The sequence below is a fragment of the Spea bombifrons genome, chromosome 4 (genome assembly GCF_027358695.1).
Source record: "Spea bombifrons isolate aSpeBom1 chromosome 4, aSpeBom1.2.pri, whole genome shotgun sequence".
NCBI lineage: Eukaryota > Metazoa > Chordata > Amphibia > Anura > Pelobatidae > Spea > Spea bombifrons.
In genome coordinates, this window is record NC_071090.1 from 10470594 (window position 1) to 10490201 (window position 19608).

Below are 19608 nucleotides of genomic sequence, written 5' to 3' on the forward strand. Positions count from 1 at the left end.
CCATCTGATTCCTTTGTTTTTCTGTGATTCCTGTATTGTAATCCAATCCAATTTCTTGCAATACATTTTCTTTTAGATGTAGATTTATTATAACCCAATTGAGATGGAAGTATACAGTGCTGAATCCCTTTTCTTTAGATGGACAGAAAATCCAAAAATGGCTGTGCTTCTTCTTGCAGATCAGCAGTGTGTTGATGGAAGCAGTGGATCTCCAGCTCCATATTTTTCTCCTTATTGGTGAACAGTGGCGCTCAGAGGCATAAATGTGGAACTACACGTCTGAGAATATTTTATTCAGACTTCTACATTTCAATATATTTTACAAAAAATATAAAAGCATGAATCACATACAACTCTTAACACAAGATAACCCCAGGAACAAACCACAAACCTAACAAAATAGCCCACTGTAGCTCAGATTGGCAGTTAAAATGTATGTATAAAAGTCAATCTTAGTATTTAGTATGGATTAAATATACAAATGTAATGTAATTGCTTTGCTTTGTGTAATTGTATGTTATACGTAGTTTAACAATTTGTAACCCCAGTGTAGTCAGACTTAAAGTAATATTCTATGCATCAAATTTTGTGGTTTTTACCTGTAGAATGTTTCTTAAAAAAGATAATCCCCAATTAACATACAGTATATACTATGATGACATTAATCACTTTAAAGCTTTTGTATAATGTTCATGACACTTAAAGCAGACCTATCCCATTTCACAAATCCTTCCTTTTGAGATTCACAACACTTAATTATGTAATGGCGTTTCCAATGAAATAAGTAATATATTAGGAGAAAGGTGAGAACTTTTTGATGTGAAAATTAATTAGGTATACTTTTGTAATTTTTGCAACAAATATCAAAGTGATATCAAAGTGATATCATACCTACTTAAATTAAGGATTTTCCTGACAATTACACTATTTGTAAACAGAACCTATAGGTAGTTTTAGAAAACAAATTTAGATATGCTGAAAGCTGACAACAAAGGATTCCAATAGAGTAGTCAAAAATGTGAATACTCCAGAAAAAAAATAAAGTATTCACAGTTTATACTCAACTTTTAATAAATTGATAAAATTATATTTCCTATCCTGATCAAATTTTGCTTCTTTTGATCTGGTTATTCTAAGCACATCACATTCAAATAGTTGTATATTTTACTTATTGAATATAACAGACTGTGATACTCTGTCCCTTCATTATTGTTTCCCTTAATAGGAAATAACTTGGATAGAATATCCAACTTTAATTTTTTAAATGTCAAGTTTTATCTGTGAATACATTTTCTCATTTATTTTTGTATTTTATCCTACAAGCGGTGAAGGCTGGAATTCTCTCATAGCATAAAATATACAAAACAGAGTTTTCTATTGTATACATTTTAAAAATGAATTGAGATACTAAAAACAAAAAAGGCTAGTTTACCTTCAAGCGCATATAGTGATATTTCTTTTTCTTTTGTTGTGGATTTAATTTAGATTTAAATTCAATAAAATTTCAATTTGCTAGGTGGTTATACTTTGAAGGATTTATAAAATATTTTGATTTGTTTTCACTTAAGTGAAGTCACTTTAAATAGAGTTCAGAAAAATACATATTGAATAAATATGAGAAAGTCAAAGTTACATTGTTTTATTGTGAAAGCATCCTGGGATCAACTTGAGAATATAAATTTGTATCAAAAGCACTAGAAGGTACAGTTCTTTACATTATGAGATAAATACTAGTGTAATGGTGAAAATGAAAAATAGATAATAGCCAATTATTAGGCAATTACTAAGCATATTTTTATGTTGGATTTCAATTCCTTGATGGACTGGTTATTGTGCTTTGGAAGCATCTGTTGAAAATTATCTGCAATAACAAAACTTATTCAATAACAAAACTTAGTCACTACTGATGGAGATGGGTCTCCATTGTCACTAGTACCACAGCCTCATACCTCATAACTTCCTTTTCTTGAATGACCCTCTATATCCTGATCTCACATATGTATTCACTTATGACAAATTTTGTTTGTTAAACTGTTATAATTCTGATCTACAATGTAAATAATTAATATATAACTGCTGTTCATAGATGGCTGAGCAAAGAGCACTCCAGTCTCTATATTATTTGAAAGATAAGATGACACTAGGAAAATCTTCTGTGTTTGAACTTGAAAGTATAGATGAAACTTTAGCATTGTTCCCAGCACCCAAGTCTGATGCTTCAACAGAGTATTTTGAAGCTCCTGGTAAATTATTTTCTGGCATGCATGCAAAAAAAGTGGATTTCATAAATACTGAATGTGGTGTTAAACCAAATATACAAATATAACAAATGTTCGTCTACATTCAAAGGTATTTATTATAAGGTAACAACACAGCAAACACATTTATCTCATATACACATACAGAGCCAAACCCCACAGGACAACAACCCCCTTTATCTCTCTCTATATACATATAACAATTCCCTTCAACACAATTTGATCTCACCCAATGTTAAGCCTCCAGATCCGATAATAGCTCACTACCGGGAGCTGACTCTCACCACATCCACCATGGAGGAAAAGGAAAAGGAACTGAAGGAGTTCATGTGTGGCATTATATTATATACCCTTCATTTGACATCACATCCTGTTTCATCACTTCCTTTAGTGAACTGTGGGAGGAAAGGATTCTAAGAACGCCCACCTTAATGTTTATGGGGACAAGACAATTTACCACACTGAATTGTCATTGATATCTGATATATCAAATCTCATAAGGTTTTTACTGGAAAGTTGCAGAGATCCTCTGTCAGTTGCCGGAACTGTGATGTTATAATTAAACACACTATCCTGTAACAATTACAGCAAACTTGCCCATTTTTCCGCATTAAATAAAGATATGTCCCACAACATTAGAACTTTTCAGGTATGGTCTGAAATTAACAATGCATTCCATCTTTAGGGTTGCATTTATCTAAAGACACAACAGTTGAATATTTGAAGCAAGCAACTCAACTCTTTAGAACTCGCGTTGTATTTCACAACATGTCTCTAACAATATATAACAGTTACATTTTACAGTTTGATGTGACAGATAATCTGGCCCTTTTAACTAATCCCATGATGATTGTGTTGTATTTACAGATTGGTTTAAACAAAACATTACAAATATTAATTATTCATGTTTTTGCTTGGTGGATTATTGCAAATGGAAAGATAAAATGTTTAATCTTTAATAATATATAACATAATCCTATTATTTTTTTATTACGGTGACAATCCTTTTGAACTAAAAGGTTGTGTGATCATTTTTTGAGATAAATTGTTATGCTATTGTATAGCAACTCATTTTCAATTACCAATAACAACCTTAGTTACATAGACGATTTCTAGAAAGCATTTGGAGTAAATCTAACTCTAAGGCACAACATTTTGGAAGTAACTAACCTAAATTGGTGAGATTGATCGTTTTAGGAAATCAAGAACAAGATATATGTTAGATGGTGAGAAGAATAAAAAGAGGGAGACAAAAGCCTACTAACAACAAATGACTAATACTGTCTATGTGTCTGAAGCTGCTGAAGCTTTCTATGTCTGAAGCTGCTAAGGTCATGGACTTTCAGAGGATTTCAGATATATTCATTCAAACATAAGTCTAAAACAACCACAAAATTGTAAGAATAAAATACAATATATTTTCCAAATTGTGTTGATATCTGATAATAGTAATATCTACTAATAGGCTACTAATAAATATGTGATTTAATGCAAATAATACAACATATAATAAATCTCTTATATTGTTAAACAATCAAGATAACTGCAAGGCACCATCTTGCCTCAAGATCACCCAAGATTTAAAGCTTTCCTGTAACAACTTGAGATCTCTACAAGAAACTCTGTTGCCACAAAGTATTGCAGGATAAAATGTTTTTCTGTAACAACTCAAGATCTCTGCGACAGCTCTTGCAATATAAAAAACTTTCCAGCAACAACTAGAGAACGCTGCAAGCCACCATCTTGCCTAAAGCTTTCCTAAACAATTGAATATCTCTGCAATCCACCATATTGGCTCAAACTCCTGCAATACATATATAGATATTCAACAACAGTTGGACTACTCTACCAGACCAGTTGTCAGGTTGATTAATTCATGCTTTGTCCTATTATGCATTTTTCCTGTATACATACCAAATATGTATTTTGGGGACATTGTTTCTTTTGCGCCCATTGTTGTCAAACTTTTAAATGAGCAATCTGTCCTTCATAGTACCCTGCCCTCTGGACTCCTCTCCTCTTTTATTTTAAAAAGTCATCTTGACACAAACTCTGCAAATCCCTTTGTGGATGGATAAATACAAATATTATACATTAGCAAGTTAGTATAGATTAAGGAGATACCAAAACTATAAGTTTTTTCTGGTTTAGAGTAACTTACCTGAACAAGGTCGTTAGTAGCTAAGTGTTCTTCTAGACATTCAGTTCCTGTATTATCTGCATCTATAAGATTGGTTACGGGAACATTTTGAGGTGGTTTAATGAATGTAAAGTCAGTTTCACTTGATTCCAGAGCCACACAAACATTGTATGAATATGGTAAAGGCAAAGTTCCATTGGTATATTGAGAAATCATCCTGGGATCAACTTGAGAATACAAATTTGTACTGAGGGATCCAAATGATGAAGGAGGTTTTAGTTCTTTGCATTTCGATAAAACTGCCAACATAATAGTTAATACGAAAAATAGTGAAATGATCACCAGAGCTATTACTAAATACATTTGCAAATTAGTTTTTGTTTCTTCACTGTTGAATTGATTGTTGAGATTTGGAAGAACCTGTTGAAAATTATCTGTGACAATGAAGCTTAAAGTCACGGTTGCTGAAAGACAGGGATCTCCATTGTCTTTCACCATAACCACTACCCCATGATTCAAAACATCTTTTTCCTGAAAGGCACGTGATGTCCTGATCTCCCCTGTCTGCTGACTAATGCTAAAGGGGCATAGCTCTGATACCCTTATGAAATGATACGAAAGCCAAGAATTGTGTCCAGAGTCAGCATCCACTGCAACAATCTTAGTTATCAAAGAACCTTGATCTGAGGCCAAAGAAACCATTTCAAACAAAGCTGATCCGCTGCTTTCAGGAGAAGGGTATAATATTTTTGGTGCATTATCATTCTGATCCACTATATGAATTATTAATGTTACATTGCTACTTAGATTTGGAGACCCATTATCTGTAGCTGTAACTTCAATAACAAATTGTTTGTGTTGCTCAAAATCAAATGATCGTTGAGCGTAGAGAACACCAGTCTCAATATTAATGGCAAAATAAGAGGATATCGGGAAATCTTCTGTGTTTGAATTGGAAATTAAATATAAAACTTTTGCGTTGTCTCCAGTATCTAGGTCTGAAGCTTGAATACTGAATATTGATGCGCCTGGTAAATTATTTTCTGGCACATATGCAAAATATGACGATTTCATAAATACTGGAGGATTATCATTGATATCTGATATTTCCAATCTAATAACTTTCTTACTGGAAAGTGAAGGAGATCCTCTGTCAGTTGCTAGAACTATAATATTATAATTAGATATTTTCTCCCGGTCCAATGCACTTTTTGTCACAATTCTGTAAAAACTGTCTGAAGATAATAATAGATCAAAGGGTACTTCTTCCTGGATTTGACACTCAACGTCCCCATTTTCTCCAGAGTCCTGGTCATGAACTTCAATCAGTGCTATCACTGTGCCTGGCAGAGAATCTTCAGAGATGGGTGATGATAACAAAGTAATTGATATTTCAGGAACGTTGTCATTTTCATCTAATAGTTCAATTAAGATCTTCGAATGGGCAACTAGGCCACCACCATCCTTTGCTTGTACAGTCATTTCATAACTATTTGTCATCTCAAAATCTAATTGTCTTGTAGTCTTGATTTCCCCTGTTGTAGAATTGATACTAAACACACCTATATCAAGCATATCCCCTGAAGTTTTGCTAAATGAATATGTGATTTCTGCATTGGTTCCTTCATCTTTGTCAGTTGCACTTAAATGAAGCACAGTCTGATTGGTTGGTGTATTTTCACTTATAGTCACTTTATATACCTCTTGACCAAATATAGGGAAATTATCATTTCCATCAATAATTGTGATCCTAATTGAAGCAGTACCTGATCTAATAGGATTTCCCCCATCCAGGGCTGTTAAAATTAAATCATGGTACTGTTGTGTCTCACGGTCTAAAGGTTTCTCTAAAACAAGTTCTGGATATTTACTACCATCAGATGTGGTCTTTTCACTCAGTGAAAAATACTGATTATCATTAAGCTTGTATGTTTGCACAGAATTAACGCCAATATCTGTATCTTCTGCATTTGATAAAACAAATCGTGTTCCTGGTAAACTAAATTCAATAATTTCTAGATTGATGCTGTCATGAAAAAACCTGGGGGAATTATCATTTATATCTTGTATTTCAATGCTGACCCTGAAAATATTTACAGGATTAGCAACCACTAAATCAAAGGTTAGAAAGCAGGTAGCTGATCTTCCACACATTGTATCCCTATCTATTCTGTCTTTAATATGCAAATTTCCATCTTTTAAATTTATAGAAAAATATTTCTCTGATATACGTGAAACAATGTGAAATTTCCTATCTGCAAGCTGATTAATATCTAGTCCAAGGTCTTCTGCAATATTTGCTACAACAGAGTCTTTTCTTATTTCTTCATCAATGGTATAATGAAGCTGGCCAGAAACTGAATAACAAAGAAAATAAAATATTACTTGCCACCTGGTTCCTTTGCATGCCTGTGTTTTCATTGCAGCCATTCTCAATGTTTAAAATCTCCTAGGTTCCTTTTAGATGTGCAGAGATTGTTTTGTGGTTAACAGAAGAAAACAAACATCTTTTTCAGATATGATGTGTTCTCTTTGTAGAAGAATCCAAAAATGTCTGTTTTTCTTCTTGCTAATCTGCAGTATGTTTGTTATTGATGGAATCACCAATGGTTCTTCAATTCTACAATCTTCTCCTTATTGGTGAACAGCGACACCCAGAGGCAGAAATGAGGAACTTCATGAATTATATTTTTGGTATGCAAACTGTTTTGACAAATGTTTAACACAAATAAAAATAATGGAATGTATCAAATCTTCTGGAGCAAGAATAATAAACATATTCATGGTTTTATTGTTTTTCTCAAAGCAATGTTAATATTACCATACACTAACAGGCAAATACCTTGTAAAGAAATACCTACTAATGTATCTATTACAAAGAAATCTGAATATTACCACTAGATCAGATTGATGAAATTGAAATGTTTAGAACATTAAACATGATGTCTTCATCATTGATAGAAATGGATAAATATTTAATATATCTATAAATGCATATTTTTTGGTATTGTAGTTGCTCTTCCTATTTTAAGTACATCCTACCATTTTCTCAAACTTGCACTGCTATATGCAATTTTGCTATTGCTTCATACCAACTAACTGCATAAAAAGTCATGACTTTATTCAATTCATAAATAAAATTATATTTACATAGTTACTGAGTCCTATGATTTTTCGCTTAAGACTTTAAAAGAATTATAAGTTTGGTTTAGTAGTAAGCTTTATCCTTATGTTTGGTGTTACTTTTGTAGTTTCAGGTAATGGTTTGGACTGGTGTTAAACACTTGATACATTATAGCTATAGAAATTAAGTAGCAAAATATACAGAAACTACTTAAATTCTATCTCTGTTTTTATAATGATGACAATAATATGATTATAATTGTGATGTCACAAAGGTATGGTCATTATCTAAATATCAATATCAATGCATGCTCACTGAATTATTTATAGTCTAGAAAAAATAAAACATTAAAGCATTCCATTTATACAAGCCATTACCTAAAGTAAGTTAAATATGTACTTATTGAAAGAGGTAAACATTGGGGTAAGTTTAGTAAATTTTGTTTAACAAACTACATGCACACTATTGATTAGACCTGATAACAAATCTTGTTGAACTATATCACACAGAGAAAAAGGAACAAAATATAATTTTGTGAATGAAGGAGTGACATTTAAATATTTAACTCATCCTAGTTATATCTCCATAGGAAAGTTTTTCACGAAGTTCACTTGACCCCTACCAGAGGTTTTTCATACTACAAAATAGTATTTTCTTCAACCAGGATTCTCTGTTCCTGTGTTTAGTGTACCCACAAATATTGCATACTTTTTCAGGACAATTAGGAACTTGTTTGAAATTTCAAACAAATATTATTTACACATGAAATGTAATAGTTGTAAGTACTAAATTATAACAACAAAATTGACAAACATTGAAAACAAAAAACCTGAATAAAAACTGCAGGATAGGTTTTTCTGCAGAAGTTGTTCTGAAAAACAACTCCACTGCCACTTATGTTGAGCAACATCCATTGTAGACGCTTTTGGCAGTGGACAGGGGTCAGCATGTGCACCTTGACTGGTCTATAGCTACGCAGCCCCATCTGCAACAAACTGTGATGCACTGTGTGTTCTTTCTAACAGAACCAGCATTAACGGTTACAGCAATTTGAGCTACAGTAGTCTGTTGGATTTGACCACACAGGCCAGCCTTCGCCCCCATGAGCATCAATGAGAATTGGTCACCCTGTCGTTGCTTCACCGCTGCAGACCAGGAACACCCCACAAGAGCTGCAGTTTAGGATATGCTCTGACTCAGTAGTCTAGCCATCACAATTTGGCCCTTGTCAAAGTTGCTCAGTTCCTTATGCTTGCCAATTTTTCCTGCTTCTAGCAAATTAACTGTTAGTATGAACCAGCATCACAGCATTAAATGTCAGGATCTTTGAAGCTTATTTTCCACATTTGGTTCATCATAACAGATTTAGAGGTTTTGAATAAGTTGGAATTTATCCGCCAATAAGGACATAGATTTATATACACTGTATATACACTGATCAGCCTTAATATTATTGATTCCACCTGGTAGTGGTCATAATGTTATGGCTGATCAGTGTATATATACTCTGTGTCTTGCAGCACCACTTCCAAGTCTCGCATGTCTGTTTCATGCATTTTTTTTTCTACATCTTCTTTTTTTCCTCTCTTCTTACTTCATCTACATCTCTGCTCACATAATCTCCCAGCAAACTTCTGCCAAAATGACCAAGTGTCAGGACCCTGGTAAGCAGGTCGGGTAGGAGCCCAGTAGCAGGGGATACAAGGGGTTCTGTTTGCACCCCACGATGCATGACGGAAGTGATGTGGTACGGACAGGCGAAATAACACACAGCACAACAGAATACGAGGAAAGGTACTGTATTGTAACAGGTGACATGACCAGCAAGTAAGGCAGTAAGTCTCTAGGCAGGATGCCCACTGGCAGGGCTGACGGGTACGGAGGCCACTGGGTGGACTGACGGCAGGAAGCCCACTGGCAGGGCTGACTGGTACAGAGGCCCACTGGGTGGGCTGACTGGTATGGAGGCCCACTGGGTGGGCTGACGGCAGGAAGCCCACTGGCAGGGCTGACGGGTACGCAGGCCCACTGGGTGGGCTGACGGCAGGAAGCCCACTGGCAGGGCTGACGGGTACGGAGGCCCACTGGGTGGAGTGACGGCAGGAAGCCCACTGGCAGGGCTGACTGGTACGGTGGCCCACTGGGTGAGCTGACGGCAGGAAGCCCACTGGCAGGGCTGACGGGTACGGAGGCCCACTGGGTGGGCTGACTGGTACGGAGGCCCACTGGGTGGGCTGACGGCAGGAAGCCCACTGGCAGGGCAGGCGGTTAGCTCAGGTACAGGCAGGTAGCTCAGGAACAAGACACGGGTAGCTCACGGTACAGGGCCAAAGCAGAGCGGTCCATGCACTTCAATGCAAAGGCCCTGACTACAGGGCAGGGCAGGTTAATAAAGGCAGGACTTCACTCAGGTGATCAGACTCAGCTGACCTGGAAATCTGATCCAGAGCACTGCAGAGAGAGGGAGAGGGTGGCCACTAGTGGTAGCAGCCGGACATAACGGCAAAAATAATCATACATGGTCCGGGCTAGCAGGGTGGAATCCTGACACCAAGCTTCCAGTAACGTCCTCTCCCCTGATCGAAGAATCAAGGAGAGGACGTCAACGGAAGCTCCACAATTTTTCACTTTGATAACCTTGTGTGACCTTCTGCCACATGAGGGAACTTCTGGTGACATCCTCTCCACAGTTTGGAGGAACAGGGGAAGAAGATGACACTGGAAGCTCTACATATAAAAAGGTAAGAAGAGAGGAGAGAAGAGAGGAGAAAGGAGAAGAAAAAGATTTGAGACACTGAAGCTGCAACACACTGAAATTGAAGTGGTTGGCAGAGAAGGTAGAGAGACATTCAGAGAGCATGACAGAGCGTGAACGAAAATGAGAGTGTGAGAGTGAGTGAGTCAGTGAACAGTGAGTAAATATGGGAGACGGGCAATGACTTTCTTTCCCGAATTTAAAAAGGCCCCTGATTTTCATCCGAAACAAAAAGGCAGGAAACAGAATCTGTTGTCCGAAAGTGAATTACCAAAAGAACCGAAAAATTAGTCCGAAACATTTTTGGCCCATTTGCACATGACTAACAGCCACACAAAAAGTCAAAAACTCTAGTCATTTGAGCATAGGGGAAGGTGTCAACTGTTTAACGGTGTTCTCTTGGTCACAATACAGAAGTATCCATTTTCCAAGCTGTGTAACAAATCACAGCAAACCACACAGCTGAATGGAATGGATATACCTTTCTCAGAGAAAATGTAGTCTTAAAACTATTAAAGACTCAACATGACTCAATTTATTTTACATCGCTTGTTCATGAAAACCATGTTACCTAACATTCACCTATAGATTGTAATTATTTTAACGGAATGACTTTAATTGAATATACTTACCAAAGTATACCAAGTTTTAAACATTATCCATTAGCAATTACACATTTAAAGAACATTTAAAGAAAAATAATAATTTTCTAATAACTTACCTGAATAGTGTTAGCAGCCAAATTGACTTCTAAACTTTCATCCCCGAGTCCAGAATTATCAGCATCTATAAGACTGTCTACATGGACGTTTTGATTTTTTTTAATGAAAGTAAAGTCACTTTCGTTTGTGTCCAAGGCTACACACACATTGTATGAGACTGGCATAGGCAAAGTTCCATTATTATATTGTGGAAGCATACTGGGATCAACATGAGAATAAAGATTTGTACTGAAAGATCCAAAAGCTTGGGATGGTTTCAATTCTTTGCATTTTGCCAAAAAAGCCAACATAATGGTTAGTACAAAAAATAAGGAAATAATCACCAGGGCTATTACTAAGTACATTTGTAAATTATATTTAGAATCTTCATTGCTGTACTTATTGTTGAGGTTTGGAAGAATTTGCTGAAAATTGTCGGTGACAATGAAGCTTAAAGTGACTGTTGCTGAAAGATAAGGATCTCCATTGTCTTTCACCATTACTACTACCCTATAATTCAACACGTCTTTCTCTTGAAAATTACGTGATGTCCTGATCTCGCCAGTCTGCTGATTAATGATAAACGGGCAGGATTCTGATGCTTGCAGAAAATGATAAGATAGCCAAGAGTTGTGTCCAGAGTCGGCATCCGTTGCAACAACTTTAGTTATTAAAGCACCTTGCTCTGCTGCCAAAGGGACCATCTCAAAAAAAGCCAAACCGATATTTTCTGGAGAAGGATATAGTATTCTTGGTGCATTGTCATTCTGATCCACTATATGAATTGTTAGTGTTACATTGGCACTAAGAGATGGCGATCCATTGTCTTTAGCAGTAACCTGCAGAACAAATTTCTTATGTTGCTCAAAATCAAATGATCGTTGAGAGTAGAGAACTCCGGTCTCAATATTAACAGAAAGAAAAGAGGACACTGGGAAGTCTTCAGTGTTTGCGCTGGAAATTGTATACGTAACTTTAGCATTGTCTCCAGAATCTATGTCTAAAGCATGAATTCTATATATTGATGCTCCGGGTAAATTATTTTCCAGCACATATGCAATGTATGAGGATTTTACAAATACTGGAGGATTATCATTATTATCTGATATTTCCAATCTAATAACTTTTTTACTTGAAAGAAGAGGAGATCCTCTGTCAGTTGCTAGAACTGTGATATTATAACTTGATACTTTCTCTCTGTCTAATGCAGTTGTTGTCACTAGTCGATAAAAATTATCTGAGGATAATAAGAGTTCAAAGGGTAATTGTTCTTGGATTTGACAGTCAACTTCCCCATTTTCTTCAGAGTCCTTATCATGAACCTTAATCAGTGCAATGACTGTGCCTGGCAAAGAATCTTCAGATATAGGCGATGATAACAGGCTAATTGATATTTCAGGAGTATTGTCATTTTCATCTAGAATTTCAATTATTACCTTGCAATGGGCAACAAGACCACCACCATCATTTGCTTGTACAGATAGTTCATAGTTCTGTGCCACTTCAAAATCCAATTTTTTATTAGTTTGAATTTCCCCACTTGTAGAATTCAAACTAAACATTACAGTTGGAAGGATGTTCCCTGGGGTTTTGCTAAAAAAATATTTGATTTGTGCATTAATTCCTTCATCTTGATCAGTTGCGTTTACTTGAAGCACAGTAGAACTGACTGGAGTATTTTCACTTATGCTGACTTTATATACCTCTTGACTAAATATAGGAAAATTATCATTGGCATCAATAATTGTGATCCTAATTGAGGCAGTACCTGATCTGATAGGATTTCCTCCATCTAGGGCTGTTAAAATTAATTCATGATTTTTTTGTGTTTCCCGATCTAAAGCTTTCTCTAAAACAAGTTCTGGCACTTTGCTGCCATCAAGGCTAGTCTTTTCATTAAGAGTAAAATACAGATTATCACTGAGAGTATATGTTTGCACAGAGTTAGTACCAATATCCAAATCTTCTGCATTTGATAACATAAATCTTGTTCCCGGTAAACTGAATTCAATAATTTCAAGACTGCTGGTATCATGAAAAAATCTAGGAGAATTATCATTTATATCCTGGATTTCAATGCTGACCCTGAAAATCGTTACTGGTTTTGCAACCACTGCATCAAAGGTTAGGAAGCAGGTAGCCTCCCTTCCACACAATTCTTCTCTATCTATCCTTTCCTTAATACATAAATTTCCATTTTGAAGATTTACATAAAAATACTTCTCTGAGATGTGTGAAACAATATGAAATTTTCTATATACAAGCTGGTTAATATCTAGACCAAGGTCTTCTGCTATATTTGCTATAATAGAGTCCTTTCTTATTTCTTCATCAATGGAATAATGAAGCACACAAGAAACTGAATAAAAAACGAAAGAAAATATTACTTGCCATCTGATTCCTTTGTAAACCAGTAAATCCATGGTTTTCATTTTAACCATCCTCATTGTGTAAAAATATTCCAAAGATGTGTAGTTATTCTGATGCAGTTAAGGAAAAAATATAGTGAATAATCTTCTTTAGAGTGATATAAATAGGGATCTTATGTTCTGTATGTGAGAAATTCAAAAATGGATGCTTCTTTTTTTGCAGATCTGCAGTGAGTATTAAGGAAGGAAAACACTAGCAGTTCTGTGCCTCCATGAATTTCTCCTTGTTGGTAAACAGTGGCACTCAGAGGTAGAAATATGGAACTGCATAACTGAGAAAATCTTTTTTAGTCTAACCAATAGTTTCAATTTCTAAACTGTTATACCAATGCAATGAGTTACCTAATTGCTTAAACAAACAAACAAAAAAATCTATTTATCTATCTATTGTGATGGGAACAACTTATACCCCGACTGGGTACACCCGTCAGCTACTTGTTGCTTCTTCCCGGAACCGCAAGGGTTAACTGCTTACATCGCTAGACGATTCTGCGATGAAGGGATGGCGAACCGACTATGTCTCCTTGGTTTAGTAACACCGTAGCCCGCCGAGACGTAGGAAATACGGTGTTGTAATTGTCCTAAAAAGGACAATGAGAAATATAGCCGGTACCTCCATCATTAGACGAGACTAATGTTAAGGTGAAAAACAACAACACTTTCTTGTGAAACACAGTTATTTATACACCACTCCAATAATGAATGAACCTAATCACATTAGCGCAAAAATACCCTGCCAAGACAGGCTGGCGCCATACTCAAGCCCAGCAATGTCCGTATAACCCCAAACTGCCGTTTTCGGGGTGGTCTCGAGGGAGCGGGGCGATCCCGGGGTAAAATCCGCAGTTGAGACCCCAAGCGGTAGCCGGTTAAAGGTTCCCCGGGAGGGACCGCAATACAGCCGGGCATGTGCCCCATGCCCACCGGCTGAACCCAGTTCCCATTGAAGTGGTAGAAACTGAGGTTCCAGGGGAGGCTCCCTCTCCGAACTACCCCTTGCCTGTAACCCACCACCTGTGGGTTAACTCTACAAAAGAACGCTCTGATGGGGTGAATGGTGTCCCGGTTATTAGGGGTAAAAGTTGGCAGGCAAGTCCTTGGATCTTAGCCGAGAAACAGTTCCAGAGGATTATGGCCAGGACCCCAGTCAGGCAAAAGTGTATTTGCAAACCGGGCTCCAGTGTTATAGAGATGTGATTATGTTGGTGGGGTAAGGGAAGAACAGGGACCACATAACAATAAACAAAATAAACAGATCTCTGCAACCCAGTGTTGTGACATATATATATGCATACATTTTGTTGTTCCCCAAAAACTTAATAGTTAACATTTTTGAAATCAAACTGCTTTCAAAATTGTTTCTTTTCCCTATTTTGTTAATATCATTACTACAAATGCATTTTTCTTCTTGTACTAATGAAATATGTATCAAGATCAATTTTCTCATGTTAATTAAAAGTGAATGTTTTAACCAATAACACAACTAAAGGACATCAAAGCAAATCATTTTCTGGGTAGATTGTTGTAATCCAAAGTTTGAGATTTCTATAATAAATGCATCCAAATAATATTATGCATACTGTGTCATTTACCGCCAAAATATGTTTTTGCTGTTATGGAGGACTAGAGAGGAAAAGTAATACTATCCCTACTGACCAAACAATATACATGCCCACAATAAATTACAGTTTAGAAAACAAATGGAACTAAAAAGAAAAACTAGCTTGTCAAATGACTGGGACATATATATCTTTGGGTATATTGGGTCTTATACAATATTCACATTATAATCAAAGATCCTATGGGTAGCAGGGATAGGAGAAGTGTCTGCATATGAAAACTGAGATCAGTACCAAAGCTTGTAGAAGTAATGATTGGCCCTGGAGCATTTACAGAAATGTCCACCACAAAGCTTGTTGATGACCACCCTAAATAACAAGCAGTTTCCCTACACATTGTTTAAAGGATACAGCAAACTTTCAAACCATTGCCCCATTATACAAACCAGCTTAGCTGGCCAGTTCTTTGGTAGTCAGGGAAGGCTGCTGTATAGGAAGACTCCTAAATAGGAGTAGGTTTCTCTTTGTGTGTTTGTTTGTTTCCTTTGGTGCAATAAAAGCCTGGAAACATATTGGGTCACCTACTGTCCTTGAAGCACTAGAAGTGTCCTGGCAGGTACCTTACTACAATATATATAAAAACCTCATAAACAAGTCAAAGACAAGATAAAAGGCCCAAAGGGAGAAGAATATTTTCACTTTACATATCCCATAATACATAGAACCATAGTCAGAGTTATATCTCGTTGATTAGTCTCTCACAGATATTTTGGGAAATATAATTTACTCTTACCATTTTATCCCTTTCATTTTCCATTCTTAACTGGTATAAGACATTTTTATCATTTCCCGGTGACCAATAGAGTTGCTGGTACAGACCTCTAACTCCTGACGGCAAAACTCCGCCTGGGGAGACCCTGCTCCAGGAGTTAAAGGCCCGTGTAAAGGACCAATAGACGTCCATGTGAAGGGACCAGGGAGATTAGTTAGGCGATATTAACGAAGAAGAAGACGAACATGAAGATTCTTTGTGTTGTGCATCTTTGTCTTCGTGTATGTTTTGCCGCCGCCATGTTCGTTTCTTCGGTATTTGGGTTGAACAACGAAAATGCACCCTTCGTGTTCATTTTTATGTTCGCCAGAATACGAATGCACAAGTCTGTTTCTACAACAGAAATACCATATTTTATCCAATCCTGGATATCTAGGAATTATATGTTTAGCACTAGGGTGCTTACTTTAGTGATACCTATTATTTTATTCTCTAAGCCTGATTTGAAATAAAATTAGCCTCAAAGCCTCTGCCTCTAAATATTTTTTAATCCTTAATATATTTTATGGATTAGATGTTACTTTAATACCTAAATAATTAATGTAATCTTGGGTCCACATACAATCAAACTTTGCTTTCAGGGATTCTAAAGCTATCCTATTAATATGTAAAGATAGTGTAGTTGATAGTTCAATGTATAATTATACATTTTGCTGAATTGTTCTGTCTCTTTCATTAACTCTAGGAGTGAGGCCCCAGGATGTGTAGTCTTCAGCAAGATTTCATCAGCATATAATGTTTTTTATCTCTATTTTCAGTCTGTTAAACTGATATCCTTATATTCCCTCTGACTCTATTTGCTAAAGACTCTATGGCAATAACCTATATAAAGGAGACAATGGACACCCTTATCTAGTGCTATTATAGATATCAAACCAATCTGAAGTTATTCCTTGGCCTATAGTTTTAGCTGTATAAGGCTGTATATAAACTCACAATAGTTTTAAGCATCCATCAATCAAAATGAAAGGCCCATAAGGCCCTTTCTAAGAAATCCCATCTGACCCTGTCAAAGGCTTTCTCTCTGTCTAATGACAGGGTGAGTAATTGGGTCTTCTATATCATATCTATAATTCTCTGAATTTTATTAGTTCGAGATCTGGTCGGAATAAATCCTACTTTATCGTTATTAATTCAGGTACAGATTTTTTCAGTCTATCTGCTAATATAGACGAGTATATTTTAACATCAGTATTTAATAACAAAATATATATATATAATTCCCTGTTGGTGTAATGGTTAGTGTAAGCTGCAGCCAGCACCACATAATAAAGCCACCGTGTGTGTGTGACTGTGACTGAAACTGCTCATGTCTGTGTAATTGTCTGGTCACACTAGCCCTTACGGGTAGAGGCGACACGAGTCTCCCACAATACCTTGATGATGTGTTTGTCCCCAAACTGCTTGTCTGCACCATCTTTGTGCCCAAACATTTTGGCAGTGCCCAAAACGGCTTGTCTGCGCCATATTTGCCACCAAAATACATGAGCAGGGGGCACAAAACTGGCGATGTGGAAGGAAAGTCATCTGGGGAGGGGGGCCCAGACTATTTTTTTCTGTAAGAAGACCAAAGACTTCTGATGGCAACACCTATTGATGACCAGAATTCACCTAATTCCATGGTATTTTTTGACAATAAAATATATTGAACATTTTTAATATTTGTAAAAATATCATGCCATTTTTTTGTAACTCACCATTATCAGATTATCAGCCACATTTTGTTTTAAACTTTCATCTCCAAGTCCTGAATCATCAGCATCGATAAGATTGTCTATAGGGACATTCTGATTTGGTTTAACAAAAGTAAAGTCGTTTTCACAAGAATCCAATGCCACGCAAACATTGTATGAATAAGGCAGGGGCAAGGTTCCATTGTTATACTGAGAAAGCATCCTGGGATCCACTTGAGAATACAGATTTGTACTGAGAGATCCAAAATATGGGGTAGATTTCAGTTCTTTACATTTTGATATAAATGCTAACATGATAGTTAGTACAAAAAACAAAGATATAATCACCAGGGCTATTACTAAGTACATTTCCAAATTAGATTTAGATTCTTCATTGGTGTATTGAATGTTGATTTTAGGAAGCATCTGCTGAAAATTATCTGCAACAATTAAACTTATGGTCACTGATGCTGACAGAGAGGGGTCCCCATTGTCCTTCACCATAACAACTACTTTATGTTTAAACACATCCTTTTCTTGAAAGGTCCGCAATGTCCTAATCTCACCCGTGTGTTGGCCAATGGTAAACGGAGATGATTCTGATATTTGTATGAGATGGTATGAGAGCCAAGCATTGTGTCCAGCGTCAGCATCCACAGCAACCACCTTAGTTATTAAAGAACCATGTTCAGAGGCTAAAGGGACCATCTCAAACACAGCTGAACTTCCGGTTTCTGTTGATGGATACAAGATTCTTGGTGCATTATCATTCTGATCGACAATATGGATTATTAATGTTGTATTACTACTGAGAGAAGGTGATCCATTGTCTTTAGCAGTTATATGAATAACAAACTCCTTGTACTGTTCATAATCAAATGATCTTTGAGCATAGAGAACTCCAGTTTCAATATTAATGGAGAGAAAAGAGGATTCTGGGAACTCTCCTATTATTGGGCTACATATTGAATATATAATTTTAGCATTATCTCCGGTATCAAGATCTGATGCGTGAACTTTGTATATTGAAACTCCGGGTAAATTATTTTCTGGCACGTAAACATCAAAAGACGATTTCATAAATACTGGTGGGTTGTCATTAACATCAGAAATATCCAAGTGGATTACTTTCTTCATGGAAAGTGGGGGAGATCCTCTGTCAGTTGCTAGAATTGTTATGTTATAGCTTGACAACTTCTCTCTGTCCAATGTACTTGTTGTAACGATTCTATAAAAGTTATCTGAAGACAATAACATTTCAAAAGGTACATGTTCCACTATTTGACAGTCAATTTCACCATTTTGTCCTGAGTCTTTGTCATGAACTTTGAGTAGTGCTATCATTGTGCCAGGCACGGAGTCCTCAGATACCGGAGTAGATAAAGAAGTAACCATCAGGTCAGGCACGTTGTCATTTTCATCTGTTAGTTCTATTAATACCTTAGAATGGGCAACTAGGCCACCTCCATCTTTTGCTTGAATGGAGATTTCATAATTTCTTGATGCTTCATAATCCAATGTATTATTTGTCCTAATTTCTCCATTTGTGGGGTTTATGAAGAACAGACTTGTTAGAGCTATATTTCCTGGAGCCTCACTCAATGAATACCTAATCTCTGCATTGATACCCTCATCTTGATCTGTTGCATTTACATGAAGTATAATAGAATTTACCGGAGTATATTCACTCAGACTCACTTTATAAACCTCTTGTGTAAATATAGGAAAATTATCATTGACATCAATAACCATGACTTTTATTACAGCTGTGCCAGATTTAATTGGATTTCCTCCATCGAAGGCTGTTAAAATTAATTCATGGACATTTTGTGCCTCTCTATCTAAGGGTTTCTCCAGGATAAGTTCTGGAAATTTGCTACCATCAATTCTGGTCTTTTCATTCAAAATAAAGTATGGATTATCATTGAGTTTGTAGGTTTGTACAGAATTATTACCAATATCTGAATCTTCTGCATTTTGTAAGACAAATGTTGTTCCTGGTAAACTAAGCTCAATCATTTCTAAATTGATATTATCATGAACAAATATGGGTGAATTATCATTTATGTCCAGGATATCAATGTTGATCTGAAACACATTAAAAGGCTTTTCAACCACGGCATCAAATACTAATAAG

General features: G+C 36.2%; 1 protein-coding gene across 6 annotated transcripts in view; it reads right to left on the minus strand.

Annotated features, from left to right (window-relative positions):
* The window catches only part of LOC128492871 (protocadherin gamma-A3-like), a 258015-nt gene that overhangs the window by 196802 nt on the left and 41605 nt on the right, over positions 1-19608 (minus strand). Inside the window, exon 1 of one of the 6 annotated variants that reach the window (XM_053465602.1) lies at positions 10999-13440. The exons of 3 other annotated variants lie outside the window; for them this stretch is intronic. In XM_053465602.1, coding sequence (XP_053321577.1) covers positions 10999-13425 — 2427 coding nt within the window. In that variant the 5' untranslated portion in view covers positions 13426-13440. Of the gene's footprint in view, position 1; positions 394-4419; positions 7397-10998; positions 13441-19608 lie in introns of those variants that run through there. 2 more of the 6 variants (XM_053465614.1, XM_053465616.1) reach the window with 2 other exon arrangements.